The 20737-nt window shown below is 44.6% G+C and overlaps 3 protein-coding genes across 5 annotated transcripts in view; 1 reads left to right on the forward strand and 2 right to left on the reverse strand.

Moving 5' to 3' along the window:
- Positions 1 to 11486, reverse strand: part of RAB27A (RAB27A, member RAS oncogene family) — a 95500-nt gene extending 84014 nt beyond the window's left edge. Inside the window, exon 1 of one of the 2 annotated variants that reach the window (XM_053595460.1) lies at positions 11347 to 11486. The gene's annotated coding sequence lies outside the window, so the exon portion shown is untranslated. The remainder of the gene's footprint in view (positions 1 to 11346) is intronic. The other variant, XM_053595461.1, reaches the window with a different exon arrangement.
- A 5582-nt stretch (positions 11487 to 17068) lies between these two features.
- The window catches only part of PIGBOS1 (PIGB opposite strand 1), a 45489-nt gene continuing 41820 nt past the window's right edge, over positions 17069 to 20737 (reverse strand). Inside the window, exons 1-2 of one of the 2 annotated variants that reach the window (XM_053593354.1) lie at positions 19373 to 19555; positions 17076 to 17944 (exon numbers count right to left, since the gene is read on the reverse strand). In XM_053593354.1, coding sequence (XP_053449329.1) covers positions 17705 to 17869 — 165 coding nt within the window. In that variant the 5' untranslated portion in view covers positions 17870 to 17944; positions 19373 to 19555 and the 3' untranslated portion in view covers positions 17076 to 17704. Of the gene's footprint in view, positions 17945 to 19372; positions 19556 to 20737 lie in introns of those variants that run through there. The other variant, XM_053593355.1, reaches the window with a different exon arrangement.
- The window catches only part of PIGB (phosphatidylinositol glycan anchor biosynthesis class B), a 42135-nt gene continuing 41065 nt past the window's right edge, over positions 19668 to 20737 (forward strand). The window contains exon 1 of the mRNA XM_053593348.1: positions 19668 to 19835. Within this exon, the coding sequence (XP_053449323.1) occupies positions 19700 to 19835 (136 nt within the window). The 5' untranslated portion in view covers positions 19668 to 19699. The remainder of the gene's footprint in view (positions 19836 to 20737) is intronic.

Genomic DNA, 20737 nt, shown 5'->3' on the forward strand with positions numbered 1-20737 from the left:
CCTGAACTGCGCAAATTACTTAATCCTTTTGCACCTGTTTCATCATCTGGAAAATGGAGGATATTATCTGCTTTGAAAGGCTGCTGAGGATTAAGTGAGCAAATGTTTGTATAATCCCTCACACACGGTAGCTGTAGCGACTGTGCTCGCTAGATATTATCATTGCCCGCTCTAATGTCTGGTGACAAAAGAAAGTACTCTTAGAAACACAACCTGTAACTGGCTGTGTATCTGGTGAGTCCCAGGAAGCTGAAATGTTTGCTCTTCTGAATTTCCTTTCACCTTTGTCAAACACAATGTGTTTCAAGGACTAAAACATGTTAAAGAAATTTAATAATTCCACATTGCCGTTGCCCAGTGGAGAAAGGTTTTCACCGCCTTTTCGTATACATCACTCTTTTACACTATGGGAACCCTGGGGTGTTTATGTCAGTAGCAGCTTCTGTAAGGGCAGATAGAAAATCAGCTCACCTCTCCAGACAATATCAGCAATCGTATCTGAAATTAGTCTTTAATTTTGCATTTCACTTTTTTCTTCAAGGTGGCACCAAATTAGTCTTCTAATGGACTGCCAAACCATTCACTAAATATCAATTCTATCCCTGAAAAATAAGGATTCTTATCAACAAGGAGATGAAATACCATTTTTGACTTTAAAAGCTGAAGCAATTCACTACTCCATAGTAATTAACCAGAGCCTAGAAGAAATTGCCCACAAACACAAGGGCAAAGTTGCTATAAGAAAATTACAAATTGGGGTAGATAACAGAAAGGATGACAAGTTACTCACAGCCATAACATGGCCTGGAAACCCTCGAAGAGGCAACAGAGAGCAGAAACAGCTGGGCACAGAAGACACTTCTCTGTAACGGCTGTCAAGCTCCCCTTCCTCACACTAGTATTTCTTCTGCCAACATCTCCACCCAGTGCCCAAGGCCTGAGAGCACAAAACACAGGAGAAATCACAAAAAACTCAAATTTTGAGGGTCATCTGGTCAACCAATTAGGGAAGAAATAAATGGATCCAGGACTGGCAAAAGAATCGCCTGCGGTCGTTGATGAAAACACAAGTTCTGGGTCCCACCCAAGCCTTTCTGAATTAGGATCTCTGCAAGGGAGACCTGGAGAATTTGCATTTATAACAGGCTTCCCAGAGATTTTTAGTTGTGCGTAATAAGGTTTGAGGGCCACTGTTCTAGGAAGTTAACAGATAGCAAAATGCATAAGGACAGCCAGGAAAATGACCTGCAGGTGAAGATTAGTTTAACCTCTACCAGCCTCCAATTCCAAATCTTCTAATCGGGAATAGCACTGACCCCATTGGATGATTGTGAGAATTAAAAGAGATAAAAGACAAAGCCTCAGGCATAGTGCCTCACTTACATACAGCAGGCACTAAGTATTACTCCATTTCCCCTCTTGTGTGTGACATTCTCATGAAGACTTATAACAATAGCTCCTGTTTTGAATAAATGTCAACAAGGAAAGCAGATGGCTAGCTTAAGTTAAGGCCTCAGTGTCGATAAGTCATCAACTACAAAGGCCAAGGCCAGCAGAAGCAGCTTTAAGCAAGGGTTGTATTGTAAAATGTGCCAGTAGAAAGTGGTTCTCAACCTTCAGACTGTGTCAGAATCACCTGGATGGCTTTAAAACACACACTCTGGGTCCCACCTGAGTTGCAGATTCAGTAGGTCTGGGACAGGGGTGAGAATACACATTTCTAACAAGTTCCCAGAAGGTGTTGATATGGCTGGTCCTCATCTGACACTTTGTGATAAAAAACAAAAACTGTGTTGTGTATATTTCCTGTTTGACACCATGCTGAGTAGTTACATGCAAATAAAGAAAAAGTAACAAGTAATTTCTTAGGCTATGCTGCCACTATCCCTAAGAATCTTTCTTACTATGTTTGGGTTTTTTTGTTTTTTTTTTTTTTTTGAGACAGAGCCTCAAGCTGTCGCCCTGGGGAGAGTGCTGTGGCATCACAGCTCACAGCAACCTCCAACTCCTGGGCTCAAGTGATTCTCCTGCCTCCGCCTCCCAAGTAGCGGGGACTACAGACGCCCGCCACAATGCCTGACTATTTTTTGTTTGCAGCCATCATTGTTGTTTGGCGGGCCCGGGCTGGATGCCAACCCACCAGCTCAGGTGTATGTGGCTGGCACCTTAGCCTCTTGAGCCATAGGCATCGAGCCTCTTACTATGTTTTTTGAGCATTGCACAGAAGATGGGGATATTTGAGTTCCACTATCCCACTCACTAGCTGTGTAATCCTGAGCGAGGAATGTGATCTCTCTGAGCCTCAGTTTATTCACCTGGGAACAGAGATAGACCTGGTCAGTGGTTCCCAAACCTAGTTGTGCCCCATGAAACTAGAGCAGTATTTTAAATAAAACTTGGATTCCCCAGCCCTAGCCCCAAACCTAAAAAACTAGAATCTCCAAAGGAGAAATTAAAAAATGTATTGTTTTGTGTGGGTATACTTTAAACAAAAACTCCCTGTACAATTTTCATGGAGAGTAAGTTTAGGGAACAATTAACATGATGATCTCTCAGACCTCTTCCAACATAAAAACTGTCCTTGTGCCCTAAGTGCCTGAGAACCAAGTAGCCTTCACCTTCTTTATTTGCTTCCCACAGAGCTTTTGGTGGTTTTGTTTGTTTGTTTGTTTTTGTTTTAACCACAGGAAGCAAGTACACTAGTCCTTAAAGAAAAGAATCTAGTCTACTTAGCAGTTCCATTTTTCATATACTAATAAATGGGCATTCAAGTTTAGTTTAAAAAATAAAGTCCAAAAAAATAAAAATAAATAAAGTCCAGGCTGGGCAGGATGGCTCATGCCTGTAATCCTAGCACTCTGGGAGGCCAAGGCAGGAACATCCCTTGAGCTCAGAAGTTCTAGACCAGCATGAGCAAGAGTGAGACTCCATCTCTACTAAAAATAGAAAACGTAACTGGGCATGGTGGTATATGCCTGTAGTCCCAGTTACTCATGAGGCTGAGGCAAGAGGATCATTTGAGGCTAGGAGTTTGAGGTTGCTATGAGGTAGGCTGAGCTGAGGCCATGGCACTCTAGACCAGGTACAGAGTAAGTCTCTCTCTTAATAAATGTATAAATATGGCTTGGCGCCTATGGCTCAAGCGGCTAAGGTGCCAGCCACATACACCCAAGCTGGCAGATTCCAATCCAGCCTGGGCCCACCAAACAACAATGACGGCTGCAAACAAAAAATAGCCGGGCATTGTGGCGGGTGCCTGTAATCCCAGCTACTTGGGAGGCAGAGGCAAGAGAATCGCTTGAGCCCAGGAGTTGGAGGTTGCTGTAAGCTGTGATGTCACGGCACTCTACTCAGGTTGCTGTAAGCTGTGATGTCATGGCACTCTACCCTTAAAATATTTTTTGAGGCTCTGTCTCAAATAAATAAATAAATAATAAATGAATGAATAAAGAAATAAATAAAGTCCAATATGTAGGAGAAAATATAAATTGCCTAGGACTAAATCTGAGCTTGGCATTTCCAAGGAACAGAAAAGAAGGAGATGAGGTTGGAAGACAGAGGCTCAGGGATGAGCTGAGCTCAGGGAGGTGAACAGCACTTCCATCACAGAGACCCTCAGACCACTGCTACTCATTTGGATCTTACACCCAAAGCAATAGAAAGCGACTGTACAATTTTAAGCATAAGAAGAATATGATCTGAATTCCATTTTTTGAAGATTGATGGCTTTATGTAAAGAATGGGCTAAGGGAGGTGGGGGAGCGGGGAAGAATGAGAACAGAAAAACAGCAGTACAGACAAGAAATGATGGTGGTTTTTAACTGTCAGCTGGCACAGAGTGGGTACTAGGCTATTTCTGCACTGGTTTAACATAAATAAAAGTCAGAATGTACTTGTTCCATTTCCTGTGATATTTCAGAAGGGTTCAAGGAAGACCTTTGTTGTTTCTAGTTCCATCTAGAAGTCCCTTCCTTTAAACAACAAACCAACACAATTTTGGATTGCCTACCTCACAACTGGTTTCAATCAAGAAATATCAGCATAGGGGGCATTAAAAAGAACACACCAGGAAATCATCAGATCAGCCTTTTGGAAACCTCTCTGCCTTCACTGAGCCATGTGTCTTTGGGGCATAGCTTGGGATCTCTGAGAGGGGAGGTCAGGCTACACAGTTTCTAAGTTTCCTACCAACTCTTAAATCGCACAATTCTGTATGTGCAAGAAATGTGGTTTCCTTATCTGGGTGGCAAAATAGTCTGATGACTCAGGGTGAGGTTTTTTATTACTTTCAATCTCCTAAAGAAGCTCAAGATACATAGGAAAAAGGGTGTTGGTGAAGAAATTCTTACTGTTCCCTTGGCACCTCTGGTATGAGGGTGTGGGGATCAGCTGGAAGTCCCTGAGGCTGAAGCCATTGCATGCAGGCTCTAACAGCACAGGTCCCGGTATAGCCGTCAGTCACGCTGTGGCCTCCTGGCAGACTTCTGCCCAAGTGGACATGCATTACAGGCATTACTTCCTCCCCCTGGCAGGCTGTCTCCACAGGATCTGCTCCTCTCCAGCTTGGCGCCTCCATGGGAATCTCATTTGACATGAGCTCTGGGGCAGCAGTTCTCAGCCCTGACTGCCCATTTGAGTCTCTTGTGTAGACTTAAAATACAGATACCATAGCCCTGTTTCACATGTAATGACTTAGAATTGGGGTGAGTGAGTGACAGAGTTAGGTGTGGGTAGCTCTACATGATGGAGAAAACATATTACTTGGGAAACTGCCAGCCAGCAAGATTCAATGATTTGTCTAAGGCAGGGTTTCTCAGTCTGGACACTATTGACATTTGGGGCAGGATAATCCTTTAATCTTTTGTTGTGGGGCTGTCCTCTGCATTGTAGAATGTTCATCAACATCCCTCTTCCATCCACTAAAGGCCAGTAGTAACTCCCTAGATGTGACAATCAAAAATCTCTCCAGACATTTGCTAAATGAGCTCTGGAAGGAAAGGTGGGGGGGGTGGTTAACCCCAATTGAGAGCCATGGGTGTGATGTTAGAAGGGTAATTATCAGCAACACTCAGACCAAAAACGGGCCTACCCATTCCTGGCTCTGTTGGTTCTTCTGCATTCAAGCAGCAGGTCTGGAACACGGGGATGAGTCTCTACCTGCGAAATCCTGCAACTCCCTTCACAGTCCTGTGCGCCTAGAGCAGAGGTGGGGCGACCGAGAGCTGGCCCTGTCCCTGACAAGAGACGCTGTACAGGTATCTTATCTTCCCAAGGGCTGCTAACCCTCTGCACTCATTCCTGGGCGGTTACTCCCTTGCAGTGGTGAAATTTATTATGAAAATTAATCACACATAACAAGAAAAAAGAAATCCTGACCACAACCTTGGGTTATATTTTTAAATTATTAGGGGCAGTTTGAGTCGCGGTGCGACGAAGGAGTTGGTGTTGGGATCTCGCTGTCTCTCGCCCTTCTCCGCTTTGCTTGTTTGAGCTTCAGCTGAATTCAACATGGCTGGGCTGAGGCTGGGAAGGACTCTGGAGAGGCCAAGACCAAGGCGGTTTCCCACCTGCAGAGAGCCAGCCGGCTTGCAGTTTTCATGCACCCCTGAAATCTAGGGCCACCAGTCGTGGACGTGGGGGCGCCACTGCCACTGTGCAGGGCGCAGCCGTCCTGGGGTCCTTCACTGCAAAGGTGCTTGAACTGGCAGGAAATGCTTCAAAAGATTTAAAGGGAAAGCGTATTACCCCTGTCACTTGCAACTTGCTCTTCGTGGAGATGCGGAGTTGGACTTTCTCATCAAGGCTACAGTTGCTGGCGGTGGTCAGCATGTCCACAGATTTCTGACTGGGAAGAGAGGACGACAGAAGACTATCTAAAGGACGCCTGGGTCCCTTATTATCTCAGGACTCTAAATACACTGACAGCTGCCCAGTGCTGGTGATGCCAGTGGACTGTATGTCTTTGAAAAACACAATTTTGCCTTTTTTGTAATTCTATTTGAGCACGTTGGAAGTTTAATTAGCTTTCCAACCAATTTCTACGTTCAAATCTTACCCATATTTAAGTGTTACTGACTTCAAAGAAGCTATTGATTCTGAAGTAGTGGGTTTTGATTAAGTTGACTGTTTTTAAAAAACTATTTGGATTTTAATTGTAATGCAGAAGTTATAGTAACAAACATTTGGTTTTGTACAGACATTATTTCCACTCTGGGGGATAAGCTCGATAAAGGTCATACCCCTCTCCCCACCAAAAATAAAATAAAAATAAAAATTCTGGCTTGGAGCCTGTGGCTCAAGCAGCTAAGGCACCAGTCACATACACCTGAGCTGGCGGGTTAGAATCCAGCTCGGGCTGCCAAACGACAATGACGGCTGCAACCAAAAAATAGCCAGGCGTTGTGCCGGGCGCCTGTAGTCCCAGCTACTTGGGAGGCAGAGGCAGGAGAATCGCTTGAGCCCAGGAGCTGGAGGTTGCTGTGAGCTGTGAGCCTGTGATGCCATAGCACTCTACCCAGGGTGACAGCTTGAGGCTCTGTCTCAAAAAAATAAAAAAATAATAAAAATTCTTAGGTATCTCAAATGAATATTTAAGTCATAACCTATTTCTGTATGTGTCATGCCCCCATATTAGGGGTAGCTCAGCAAGAATAAAAGTACCCCATTATCACATTTAACTAACTGATTGAGATATCTTGTCTTTGTTTTTGTTTTTTTGTAGAGATAGAGTCTCACTTTATGACCCTTGGTAGAGTGCCGTTGCATCACAGCTCACGGCAACCTCCAATTCCTGGGCCTAGGTGATTCTCTTGCCTCAGCCTCCCCAGTAGCTAGGACTACAGGCACCCGCCACAATGCCCGGCTGTTGTTTTGTTGCAGTTTGGCTGGGGCCAGGGTTCGAACTCGCCACCCTCAGTATATGGGGCTAGCGCCCTACCCACTAAGCTATAGGCGCTGCCCCCTCGTCTTTGCTTTTAATGACACAAATATACAGGACATTAATATCCAGCCATACCCAGATAAGACTTGACAAGCCACCATGTGGTGGGATCAGGCCAAGGTAGACAGCAAACAAGAATGAACAGATTTTTCAGTCTCTTGGCAACAGAGTTTATTACTACGCTTTGACGTGGCAACTGGTAAGGCTTTATATGAATTAACCAACAAGGCTATGAAAAAACAAGATTAGTGGTTCCGGAATATGGCATTCTACTGGCAGTTAGAGGAAGCATGTTCATTTTCAAGGCTGCTCTCTTAAAAAGGTACAAATTTTAAATACAAGAATAAGTTAGTGTTTTAAAAGGACACATCTCTAATGGGCAAGTCACATATACCAATCTTCCTACATGGGTCCTTGCCATATGTCTGTTTTTCGTATTTATTCTACCAAAATACAAAGCAACAAGGTGTGTTGTAGAAGCAGGTAGCTCAAAGCAAACAGGCTGTAAGACAACACTTGGTTGCTGTAGAATTACACTAAATAAGTCGACCTTAACCAATGCATCTGATGATATGTACTCAAAACGGACACAAACATTAACAAGCCCTTAAAAGGGATAAAAACACATTCAACTATAGCCTTTCTGGCATCAAAACAGGAATACAACCAAATAGTAGCTTTCAACAATCATGTGGCTCCCAGAGAAAAGTGAAAGGTGTCTCATGAGAATGGCTTTGACTGCCACATATTGGATCTGAAGACTGCAGGGCCAGGGTGATAATGAAGTAATAATGAGTGAGTGACAACAGAAGTGATTGTTTAAGAGTCAACTCTAAAACATAAGCAACTTATACATGACCTCTTAAGGAAGAAAGTCATGTAGCAGACCTGGTCTCCAAGTCCCAGGTCTGGGTCTGCCACCGACCCTATGTGACTTTGTAGAAGTGTTAATCTCTCCAGATCCAAGTGTCCTTAACTATAAAAGACTGGAATAAAACTAAATGTTTTCTAACGTTTTTCTACTTCCAAAACTCCCTGAGTTTACAATCCCTCTCTTTCATTTAGATGGAACACACACAGTCACCAAAATGAGCCATAGTTCAGTCATTCATTGAACATTGCCACAATCAATGCATTTCCTATGCATAAACATGACCTCCAACTAGGGCTGCCATATAAAAATAAGATACCTGGCTAAATTTGCATTTCAGGTAAATAACAACATTTAGTAAAAGAATGTCCCAAATAGTGCATGAGATATAGAAAAAAATTATTATTGACTCAAAATGCAAATTTAACTATTTTTATTTGTTAATTCTGGCACCCTACCTCCATCCCTGCATTAGAAATTCAATCTTTTTTTTTTTTTTTTTTTTTTTTTGTGGTTTTTTGGCCGGGGCTGGGTTTGAACCGGCCACCTCCGGCATATGGGACCGGCGCCCTACTCCTTGAGCCACAGGGGCCGCCCTAGAAATTCAATCTTAAGAAGTAAAAGTCTGATTCCATATACATAGATAGCTCTAAGAGGAGCTGGCTAAAGCATTAAATGGACGGCCTTTTCAAGGTTTACATATACAGAGGAAAAAAACAGGAAACTTGTAATCCTAGCACTTTAGAAGGAAGAGGAAAGAGGATCACTCAAGCCCAGGAGTTTGAGACCAGCCTGGGCAACACAGTGAGACCCTGTCTCTAAAAAAAAAAGAATCTGATGGACATGGTGGCACAGTTGTAGTCCTAGCTACTCCAAAGCTGAGGCAGGGAGGTAGGAGGATTGCTTGAGCCCAGTATTTGGAGGCTACAGTGAGTTACAATTTTCACCACCGCATTCCAGACTGGGCAACAGAGTGAGATCCTGTCTCTAAAAAAAAAAAAATATTTTTTTAAAAAAAAGAAGTTGGTGTGCCCTCTGAGTACTCTCCAAGCAGAAAGAACAGACCAAATAAGCTGAATGCTCCCTACTCAGCACCCCTCACTCCATGGACACAAAGTTGATTACAAACCCTGTATCTTTGCCTTCAACTCAGTGCTAATGTCTGTTCCCAAGGTAATCAATCAGCTTAAGGGAAACCAGATCATAAACTCAAACTTCCTGACCAAGAGGCAGAGGAGCAAATATGGTCCAAGCAAAATCTGCTTTAGGTATAAAGAATGAAGGGTAAGAAAGGGAAAAATTATTCTTATCAAGAGCCAGTCTTGTTTTAACAATGACCAGACAATTTTGCTTCTTGCTGGCTCAGATTTTAAACCCAAAAGCACTGTTTTGTCAGATATTAAACCTTTTATAATTTATTTGGAACATATACATACCCCATATATATATAAAAATAATTCTTTCATATTGTACATGGAAGATCTGGATAGGACACATTCCAAGATAATTTTAAATAACAATGGAAAGTAGATTCAATTTTTAAAATAACATACAAAGTTAATTACTATACTTTCTAGGCCAAATTAATTCAATTCTCACTTAGAATTCTCACAATTCCTCATTCAGCAGGAAATCCCATTGAAGTATAACCAACACTGGTCCATTAGCAGCAATAGAACAAGAGAATAGTTATTATGCTAGATACTTGGAGGTGTGGTCCAGAAAAATTAAATGTTTGGACTAGACATTTCCAATGATGACAATAAACGAGGGTTTATCCATTAATCTGATGGTATGTTCAACTAGAGTTAATTAGACATTTATTTTTTCTAAGATATCTCTTGCAATAATGAGATTCAAAAATAAGCTGATCCTATACCACCGTGGAAGGCCAAGGGGGGGTAGATTGACTGAGCTCACTGGTTCAAGACCAGCCTGAGCAAGAGTGAGATCTTGTCTCTAAAAAGAAAAAGAATAGCTGGGCATTGTGGTGGCCACCTGTAGTCCCAGCTACTTGGGAGGCTGAGGCAAGAGAATAGCTTAAACCCAAGAGTTGGAGGTTGCTGTGAGCTATGACGCTACAGCACTCTACTGAGGGTGACAAAGTGAGAGTCTGTCTCAAAAATAATAATAATAATCAAGGTAGGTCATGAAATTAAGAAAGGAAGGAAGAGGCCAGGTGAGGTGGCTCATGCCTGTAATCTTAGCACTCCAGGAGACTGAGGCTAGTGGATTGCTTAAGTCAGGAGTTCAAGACCAACTTGAGTAAAAGTGAGACCCTCCCCATATCTACTAAAAATAGAAAAACGAGCTGACATTGTGGTGGGTGTCTATAATCCTAGCTACTCCAGAGGCTGAGGTAAGGGAATTGCTTGAGCCCAACAGTTTGAGGTTGCAGTGAGCTGTGATGCCACAACACTCTACCCAGGACACAGAGTGAGACTTTGTCTCAAAAAAGAAAAAGAATGAAAGGAAGGAAAGAAGGAAGGGAGACAGAAGCAATAAAGGGACTAAAGTAAGGAACATTGGAAAGTAGGAATGAAAAAAGCCACATAAAATACTAAAAAGGACAAATTCTTTCAGCATTATATTAACTTTTCTTCTTTCTAACCACGTGCAGAAAATGTTTTCTAGGCTATTTTCCCCCTAAGCAAGTTGGAAGTTAGGAAGGAAGACGGGAAGGAAAGGAGGGAGGGAAGGAGGAAAGAAAGGATGGGACACTCACAAATTTAATAATTTAATCCCAATCAGCAATGATTACAGAAAACTTAATGGCATAACACTGTATTTTCCTACCCCGCTACCTCGACATCTGACACTTGTGAAGCACAAAGTGAGAATTCATCCTGTAGGAAGAACGGCCCATATTCACAGAGGTAAGGAAGAGGGCCCAGCTGCAGAAAATCCTGGGGCCATGTGCGTCTGGGTGGCCAGCAGCAGCAAGGCGGGGAAGGCTCAGTCTAGGGCTCACAGGATTTCCTTCACTTCAGGCCTAACTTGGTTTAACTGGTGATCTACTGGGACAGAGACAAGGGTTTGGCAATAGTTACACAGCCTGTCATCACATCAGACCACTCAAGGGCCTGGCTACCAGGGAGGATTTTCTGTCTGACTGACAGGAGCAGCTAGTTCGCAGTCCAGACCCTTCACCACCAAGGTGTAAAGACGTTAAATACCTTCCTCCTCTCCCCCAGGTGAAGCGTCCTTTCCTTCCCGAGTGTCCTCCCGCACCTGGATTGCCCCCACAAGTGACCTCAGACCCCGGCCAGACCTACGCCTGACCAGCCCCTCGCCCAGCTAATCTCCCACCCCTGTCATCAGCCGGGTCCGTCGCGGGAGCCTGGGGGAGGCAACACTACTTTTCTGGCGGGCTCCGACGCCCCGAGGCGGGGAGCAGAGGGGCCGCAGCCTCCAGTCCCAGCCCCAGGGCCCCCGCCACTCCCCGGACACCTGGTGCAGCTCCCAGACAGGTGGGAACCGGCGGGGGCAGGGGACGGAGCGCGCCGCCCGCAGTCCGGCCGCCGCCCGCGCTCACCTGGCTCGGCCCGGGAGCGCCGTCCGCACCGCGGCTCTATGTCCCCGCGCGCCGCGTCCACCGCTGCCGGCCCTTTTTGGGTCCTTGGCGAGTATTTTCCGTCTGGCCCCACATCACTTCCCGTAAAGGCTAGCGAGGTGGGGGCGGGCCCTCCTCTCCTTCCTCCACCTCCCGCCTCCTCCTGTCATCTCCGGGAGCACCTCCCGCCCGCCGGGGGGTGGGGAGGGACAGGCGCGGGCTCAGGGCCGCCTCGCGCGCCGCCCCCCGCCGCCGCACCTGCCGCGGGCGCGCTCGTCGGCCACGAAAAGGCCCTGGTCGCCTCATTTGTCCCGAGAGCAGTGTCCACTGCCCTATGCTGGAGGCGCGAAACGATAGTGGGTTCTTTTCGTTTTCAGACGACGTTTGAGGTGACATTTGCAAACTCCCCAAGGATCGGTGTGCTAGGTGTGATTTGGTGACTCGCCAAATTTCTTCCCCCAAAAGTCATTTTCTAAAGGTGTTTTCCAGAACATCAGGTCGGCATGTTCGCGGTCGTAGCCAGAGGTGCTGAGTGGCTGTGAGGTGGCACTGTCCCCGGGTTCCTAAGTCCGAGGGCTCCTGCGGCGGCGCCCCCAGGCCGGCTTCCAGGGCCGGATCAGCACCGGGCGCCCCACACGCCCCTTCCCATCCCGCCCCTCGGGCTCCTCGCTCCAGGGACCTGGCACTGCCTTTCCGAAGCCCGGAAAAGTCTGGGATTCTTGGAAACAGGGGCGGAGGAGGTGCAACGAGTAAAAATTCTGGCAGGAAAAAATAAATATAGTTCTGGGAGGAAAAGACAGGTGGTCTCTGGTCCCCCGGTCTGATTCAAATTGTAAAATCACTATGAATTTTGAAGAATGTTAGAGCAATTCGTTTTTTAAAAAGATGGGGGCACTGCGGTGCATTAAGGAACTACAGCCTCTGTCTGGAGAAACCGCGAGCTTCTGCTGCCACCCAGTGGATGTGGCGCGGGCCTGCAGGGCTGCGGGACCTTGCACCGCCTGATTTCCACTCACAGGCCGCCAAGTTTATCCTCCAGTGGGCCAGAGGTCTGGACAGCAGCCTTAGGCTTGCCCGGGAGGCTCTAAGGCAAAGCCTCTCCGAGCCAAATCATTCTACTTTTAAACGGAGCAAAATATTTGGAAGCCTTAGTCCAGCTTCCCTTACCCTCTGTCCCATCTCACTGAACCGGTGTCCCCCTTCACTACAAATACCAGCTGTGTCAGGCCTACTCAGCCGATTCCCATCATCCTTCCAGTCTGTAACTATTCAGTTTGCATTACAATACAGTTAGCTTTCCAGATATCTAATTTACAAAATCACATATAGGTGAACCTGTAGTTGGCAATTTCATTCATTCAATATAATGTTTCCAGACAAACATAACATTGTAAAGTCAGGGTTAGAGAGAACAAATACAGGGTGATGATTTTAATGGCTGCTCCCGATGTGAGAGAAGGGCTTTCAGGACTGTTGGTGAGGTTAAGAAATGAAAAGTGACCTCATATTCACAACCTCATATTCACAACTAGTAGGGGGTGAGGGAGAGGCAGGAACCCACCGAGATGCCCAGGTTTCTACTTTGGGCAACGAGGAACCATGAGTAACAGCAAGAAGATCTAGTTGTGGGCAGCACCTGTGGCTCAGTAAGTAGGGCTCCGGCCCCATATACCAAGGGTGGAGGGTTGGAACCTGGCCCCAGCAACTGCAACAAACAATGGCCAGGCATTGTGGAGGGTGCCTGTAGTCCCAGCTACTTGGGAGGCTGAGGCAAGAGAATCTAAGCCCAATAGCTGGAGGTTGCTGTGAGCTATGACACCATAGCACTCTACCGAGGGTGACAAAGTGAGACTCTGTCTCCCAAAAAAGAAAGAAGACCTAGTTGCAACAGGGAATGAGGGTGAAATAGGCCATAGGACGTTTTGATTTTAACACACTAGCAGCAACAGAACATCCAGGTGAAGCTATTTGGTAGGTAGTAGGTTTATCTGAAGTTCAGCAGATGTGTGCTGGAACTATCATCCAAAGGGTACAGGGAGACGTGAAAATCAATGAACTAGTCTAGAAAGTGAACTCAGAGGGCAAATAGGAGGCTTGTTACAGAACCCAGAGGAACACTCAGCATTTAAGGCATGAGCAGAGAAAATTCAAAAAGGAATCTAAGGAAAGAGTGTCCAGAGAGGTAGGAGGAAAACAAGGAGTGTTCTTACAGAAACTGAACACGTCTTATACACCAGTTTAAAACCATCCCTACACCACTTCTTATGCTGGCTACAAAATTGGTGGCGGTACACCTCTTGCTTCCCACCCTTGGGCCTTTCTGACATTGCAGGCTTCTACTTGAAACATGAAGAATTCCAGCTCCAGTATTTCTAAAACGGTTGAAATCAGAGGTATCAGTAAGAACTCATGGATTTTTATAGAAATGGATATGTGTGTATGTATATTCTGTCCAGGTCTGTCTGCTAAGAGGTCCCAGAAGGTAGGGAAGGGGAGTTGCGAGGGGAAGGGAGGGGAAAAAGAATGATTTGGCAAGGACATGGAGAAACCGAAATGTAAAATAGTGCACAAACAGTTTGGTAAGTCTTCAAAGAATTCAACAAGCATGCCTGTAATCCAAGCACTCCTGGAAGTCGAGGCAAGGAGGATCCCTTGAGCTCAGAAGTTGGAGACCAGCCTGAGCAAGAGAGAGACCCCATCTTTACTAAAAATAGAAAAATTAGCCAGATGTGGTGGCGCATGCCTGTATTCCCAGCTACTGCAGAGGCTGAGGCAGGCAGATGGCTTAAACCCAGGAGTTTGAGGTTGCTGTGAGCTAGATGGAGGCCATGCCACCCCAACCCCAGGCAAAAGAGACTGTGTCTCAAAAAAATAAAAACATAAAAAATAAAAAGTTAAGCAGAGAATTACCAGATCAGGCTCAATGCCCATGGCTCAAATAGCTAAGGCGCCAGCCACATACACCTGAGCTGGTGGGTTTGAATCCAGCCTGGGCCCGCCAAAGAACGATGGCTGCAACAACAAAAAAAAAGCTGGGCGTTCTGGTGGGCCCCTGTAGTCCCAGCTACTTGGGAGGCGGAGGCAGGAGAATCGCTTGAGCCCAGAAGTTGGAGGTTGCTGTGAGCTGTGATGCCAACAGCACTCTACCCAGGGTGACAGCTTGAGGCTCTGTCTCAAAAAAAAAAAAAAAAAAAATTACTAGATCACCCAGCAAGACCATTTGTAGAAATATGCCCCCCAAAATTTAAAACATGTTTTCAGTGTTTTTTCCTTTGGGATACCATGCCATGACCCCTGCTCTCTTTTCTCTCTTTTCCCACTCTCTTACTCTCTCTCTCTGCTTCTAAAAGATAAAATATACTGTCACATCCTTAAGAAAAAAAGCAAGTATTCAAACACATTTTTTACATGAGTGTTCATAGCAGCACTATTTACAATAGCCAAAAGGTGGAAACAACCTTGACAGATGTCTATTAAGGAATGAATAAATGAAGTATTGCATATCCATACAAGGGAACATTGTTCAGCCATGAAACAGAATGAAGTACTGGTACATGTTACAATATGGACGAATTCCAAAAGCAGTATGCTAAGTGAAAAACGCTAGACACAAAAGGTCACATATTATATGATTCCATTCATATGAAACGTCTGGAACTGGTAAATCCAGAGGCATAAAGACTAGTGGTTACCAGAGGCTGGGCGCAGTGGGGGGAGGCTGCTGGGGAGAGGGAGAAATCGGTAATGACTGTTCATTGTGCATGGGGTTTCCTTTTAAGGTGATGAAAATGTCTTGGAACTGGATGAAGGGGTAGTTGCCCAACACTGTGAATGTACTGAATGCCACAGAAATGTACACATTGACATGGTTAATGGTTAATTCTTTGCTGTGTGAATTTTGCTTCAATTTTTTTTTTTTTTTTTCTGGAGACAGAGTCTCACTTTGTCACCCTTGGTAGAGTGCTATGGCGTCATAGCTCACAACGCCTACAATACTTGGCCATTTTTAGAGACAGGGGTCTCACTCTTGCTCAGGCTGGTGTTAAACCTGTGAGCTCAGGCAATCTCAGCCTCAGCTTCCCAAGTGCTGGGGTTACAGGCATGAGCTAACAAACCCAGCATGCTTCAATTTTTTTTTTAAAAAAGATCTTATACTTCTTGGTTGAAAATTTGGTCTGGGAAAGAAATAGATGAGCCAGGAAATAAAGGAGTTTTTCTTTCTTTTTTTCTTTTCTGAGACAGAGTCTCACTATATCGCCCTTGGTAGAGTGGATGGAGTCACAGCTCACAGCAACCTAAAACTCTTGGGCTTAAACGATTCTCTCACCTCAGCCTCCCAAGTAGCTGGGACTACAGGTGCCCACCACAATGCCCAGCTATTTTCTTGTTGCAGTTGTCATTGTTTAGCTGGCCGAGCTGGGCTTGAACCCACCAGCCTCGGTGTATGTGGGCGATGCCCTAACCACTGAGCTATGAGCGCCGAGCCAATAAAGGAGTTATTCCTTGTATGGAAAAACCATACAAGGTTTTTCAAAGAATGGCAGAGACATGCAAAAGGACACAGGGTCCATTTTGAGGGAGTACTGTTCCTCAGTTAAGGACTTATTTTAACTGGGACCTTAAATATATTTTTGTTCTTAAGCTACATTAGCAAACCTTGTTTTTATTTTTTTTGTGTAGAGATAGAGTCTCACTTTATGGCTCTCGGTAGAGTGCCATGGCATCACACAGCTCACAGCAACCTCCAACTCCTGGGCTTAAGCAATTCTCTTACCTCAGCCTTACCTACAGCCTCCCTGTAGCTGGGACTACAGGTGGCAAACCTTGTTTTTCAAAATGCCTACTATGCCTCGGCGCCTATAGCTCAAGCAAAGGCACCAGCCACATACACGAAGCTGGCAGGTTTGAATCCAGCCCGGACTCACCAAACAATGACAACTATAACCAAAAAATATCCGGGCGTTGTGGTGGGCGCCTGTAGTCCCAGCTACTGGGGAGGCTGAGGCAAAAGAATCACTTAAGGCTCGGTGCTTGTAACTCAGCAGCTAGGGCACCAGCCACATACACTGGAGATGGTGGGTTCAAACCTAGCCCAGGCCTGCCAAACAATGACAACTACAACAAAATATAGGCAGGTGTTCTGGGGGGCACCTGTAGTCCCAGCTACTAGGGAGGCTAAGGCAAAAGAATCACTTAAGCCCAAGAGCTTGAAGTTCCTATGAGCTGTGACACCACTGCACTCTGTAGAGGGCAACATAGTGAGATTCTGTCTCAAAAAATAAATAAATAAATAGGGTAGCGCCTGTGGCTCAAAGGAGTAGGGCAACAGCCCCATATACCAGAGGTGGTGGGTTCAAACCCGGCCCCGTCCAAAAAACCACAAATAAATAAATAAATAACTCCTAATATTTTGATTTGGGAGTAAGCAGAAAAGATCATAACCTGGGGTACACAGCTATAGCAAATCACAGGTGCCTCCAAAGAGGGGAGGGTAAATGGAAGCTCTTATTGGCAAAAAGAAGTTTAAACAAGCTGTTTAAGTTGCCGTTTAACTGAGTTTATTGGTTCTGAAAGCTCAAGGCCACAGATGGCATCATTTCATTGGAGGCAAGAGAATTAGGCCCAAGACTTGGAGGTTGCTGTCAGCTGTGTGACACTACAGCACCCTACCGAGGGTGATAAAGTGAGACTGTCTCTAAAAAAAAGACCTTTAATTATATGAATAATAGCTCCATAATAAATTACTCCCTTATCGCCATTCTTAATGCAAAGTTGTTTAGTGGGTTTAACAAACAGATCTGGGTCATATTTGCCACTCTACGTAGCGCCACCTACCCTCTCTCAAATCTCAATTTGATATGAGCTACACAATTTTTTGACTACTCCTCCATTCTGCCTGGAATAAGAAATGGCTAGGGATGAAAGACTGCTAAAGTATATTAAACCAAGCTAATTGAGAGACTTTCTGCCTAAGGTGGTTTAACTTGGTTTCACTTATCTACAAATACTTCTATAAAGGCCATTCTCAGTTACTTAACATACACCTAGACTGTCTCCTCGTGACTCTACATATGCTACATTCCTAGAAAAATAAACCCCAAATAGAAAACAAAATATCCCTAAAATACTCATTTTGGTTTAAAAGGAAATTATTGTCTTGGTGATAAGACATAAAATGGCAAATAAAAGTACAGTAAACATAAAAATTAACAGTGCTGATTTTTAAAATTATCCATTATTTATTTATATTTAAAATATATCTAAGTTTTCACTAGATTATAGTTAGTGTATAATTTCAATGGAACTTTAAGCAATCATTACAATTCAACTCTATGGAGAATTAATTTATCTTCTTTTCTGATTCTTGTGCCAATTTCAACTTTTCTGTTAATTCCTTCTGATTTCTGGAATACTGCTCAAATATTGGTTGATAAATATATATTCCTGAAGCAATTCCAAGAAAGGTAGCAAAGAACAGTTGTGGAAGAGTCAATCTTCTAAACATTGTTGCAGCAAACACAGCACAAGGCAAAGATGATTTGGGAAAGTCACACTCCACATTCAGGAAACCTCTTCAGATCTGCGTACAAAGCAAATGGGAAGCAAAGCAGTAACTCAGAACAGTAATTCAGATTTTATGTCACTACTTCACACTAGAGTGAACAATATTTTTATAATAATACATTAATAACTAAAACAGAAATATAAATACATAAGGAAGGTGGAAAATGGAGGTTAGGAAGGGGGTATGAAATCCTAAATCCTCTTCTATACAGACTGGTTTTAGACCATCTCTTTAATAGCAAAAGGAGAGGAGTGAGAACCAGGGGTCCTCAAACTTTTTAAACAGGGGGCCAGTTCACTGTCCCTCAGACCATTGGCGGGCTGGACTATAGTTTAAAAAAAAAACAAACTATGAACAAATTCCTATGCACACTGCACCTATCTTATTTTGAAGTAAAAAAACAAACGGGAACAAATACAATCACACGCTGCATGTGGCCCACAGGCCATAGTTTTAGGACCCCTGCAAGTCATACTATAAAACACCTAAAAGAAACAGCCAAAAAAAGTTGAGGGTGATTGCCTCTGAGGAATATGATCTGGAAGCAGGAGAAAGGCAGCGAATCAGTACTTTTCTCTAGTTCTGTATTATTCATGTTTTCTCAGCAAAATGTGTAATAAAAACAATTTTTTTAAACAGCTAAAGGATTTTATAAGTTCCCTTTGATACTTAAAGTAGATATCAAATAGAAATTACTTGCTATTCATTTTTGACAAAAGTTTAATAGAAATTTGGCTGGCTTTACTTTTAACAATTGAGGAGTGAAGACCCTAGTGCTTCCAGGAAAATATCCTTGCCAACACCAAAAACTAGGTAGATGTTTGTGAATGCAGAAAGCCCAGTAAAGGATTAACATGATTTCTGAATTACAACAATACTTTTATGGCCTCCTAAACCAGCCCCCGAAGTCACAATATTCATTAGTGGCAAAACCAGTACTAGAAAATAGCTTGTCTTTAATATCCCTGGAATGTAGTTTAAACCAACCTGCTTTGGTTCAGTGGCTACTAAGTGTTTTCAAAAAAATAAATAAATAAATAACCACAGGAACCACTGGAGCCTCAGTGTCCATAGCGCACCACAGGCTATAACCCTCCCTACATTGCCAACCTCGTTCAATAGGTGTTTGTGAAATCACCTAAAGAGTGAAACGTTATACCAATATTTTTTTGTGTGTGTGTGTGGTTTTTGGCCAGGGTTGGGTTTGAATCCGCCACCTCTGGCATATGGGACCAGCGCCCTACTCCTTAAGCCACAGGCGCCGCCCACGTTATACCAATATTATAATTACCATTACCATTATTAATAACCATTCAGTGGAATGCTGAACAGATGATTTTAACAATTAAATAACCACTCAGTCCCCTCCGACTGTTCTGCCCAGACGATCGTCCCTAACCCCGCCTCCCGCTGTCCCGGCAGAGGTGAGAGCCGGCTCCTTACGGCAGGTCGGTCCCCGGAACACGGAGACCACACAGCTAAACACCGGCAGCAATCCCACAGGAAGGAAAGGCCCAAAGGGACAGCGCCAACGAGTCTGCAGCGAAGCTCGGCAGCAGCGGGCAACCCGCCCCGTATAAACCGCGGAGATCGCTTTGTGGGGCTGGAGCGAGGTAGTGGCCCTTTCCCGGACTTCCGCGTTAGCGAGCGACGGCTGCTCGCAGAGGCCAAACTTAGTGGGTGGCAGACCAGCGCGCGCTACTGCAGCTTCCTTCCGCCGCAGGGAGGTGGCGGCCGCAGGTTCTCAGCTGAGCCCCAAGCAGGTGCGAAATGGAGCGGGAAGGCGGTGATGGCAGCCTCGCTTTACGCATTCTCCAGAACCGATCCCACGAGAAGATGAAGCTGCGAAAGAGAAAGTCTACCTTGTACCTCAGCTCCCAGGAGAAGAGCACCGGGCGCCGGGGAGGTGAGTGAGGGGCCGCTCTCTGAAGAGTCTGTTCAAGGAGCGCCCTGTATTTCACCACCAGCCACTGGGCGGCTGAGCTGTGTTGCTGGATCTGAAAGGGTTTTGAAAGGCTGTAAACTCAGGATTTAATATAAATTCTGATTTGTGTTTGCGACTAAATTCAAAATTTTTAAAAATATTTTGCATTCAGCCTACAGGCTGTCCATTTGTTGGTTAGAGCAGGACTTAGGTATCAGCAAACAGACCTGAGTTTGAATCCTGTTTTGTCATTTACAACTTTTTTACTTTGGACAAAGCATTTTAGTTTCTGAGCCTCGGTTTCCTTTTATGTAAGGTGGCGCTGATAATACTCCATAGCATTGTTTTGAGGATTGAGACGCATGTAAAAGAATTAACACAGTCCCTGGTGTATATTAAGCATCAATAAGGGAGAGTTTAAAATTTACAGAGGACCATTTTATATACCACTGTTTGATACATATACAAAATGTTGTGTCCTAAGTTAATAATTTATTAGCTGGTTTCTTTTATTAGATACGCATATGGTATTTCTAATTAGCCCAAGACCTTAATTAACCCAGACCCTTTTTCAATATTTATCTTAACAGTCTCTTTATAAAATAAGTTGCAAAAAAAGTTGGTTAAATGGGCAACGCCTGTGCCTCCGTGGGTAGGGTGCCGTCCCCATATACCGAGGGTGGTGGGTTCAAACCCAGCCTCAGCCCAACTGCAACAAAAAATAGCCGGGGGTTGTGGTGGGAGCCTGTAGTCCCAGCTACTCGGGAGACTGAGGCAAAAGAATCGCCTAAGCCCAGGAGTTGGAGGTTGCTGTGAGCTGTGACGCCACAGCACTCTACCTAGGGCGATAAAATGACAGAGTCTCTTTAAAAAAAAAAAAGAAA

Source organism: Nycticebus coucang, chromosome 6, assembly GCF_027406575.1.
Source record: "Nycticebus coucang isolate mNycCou1 chromosome 6, mNycCou1.pri, whole genome shotgun sequence".
In the NCBI taxonomy this organism is placed as follows: domain Eukaryota; kingdom Metazoa; phylum Chordata; class Mammalia; order Primates; family Lorisidae; genus Nycticebus; species Nycticebus coucang.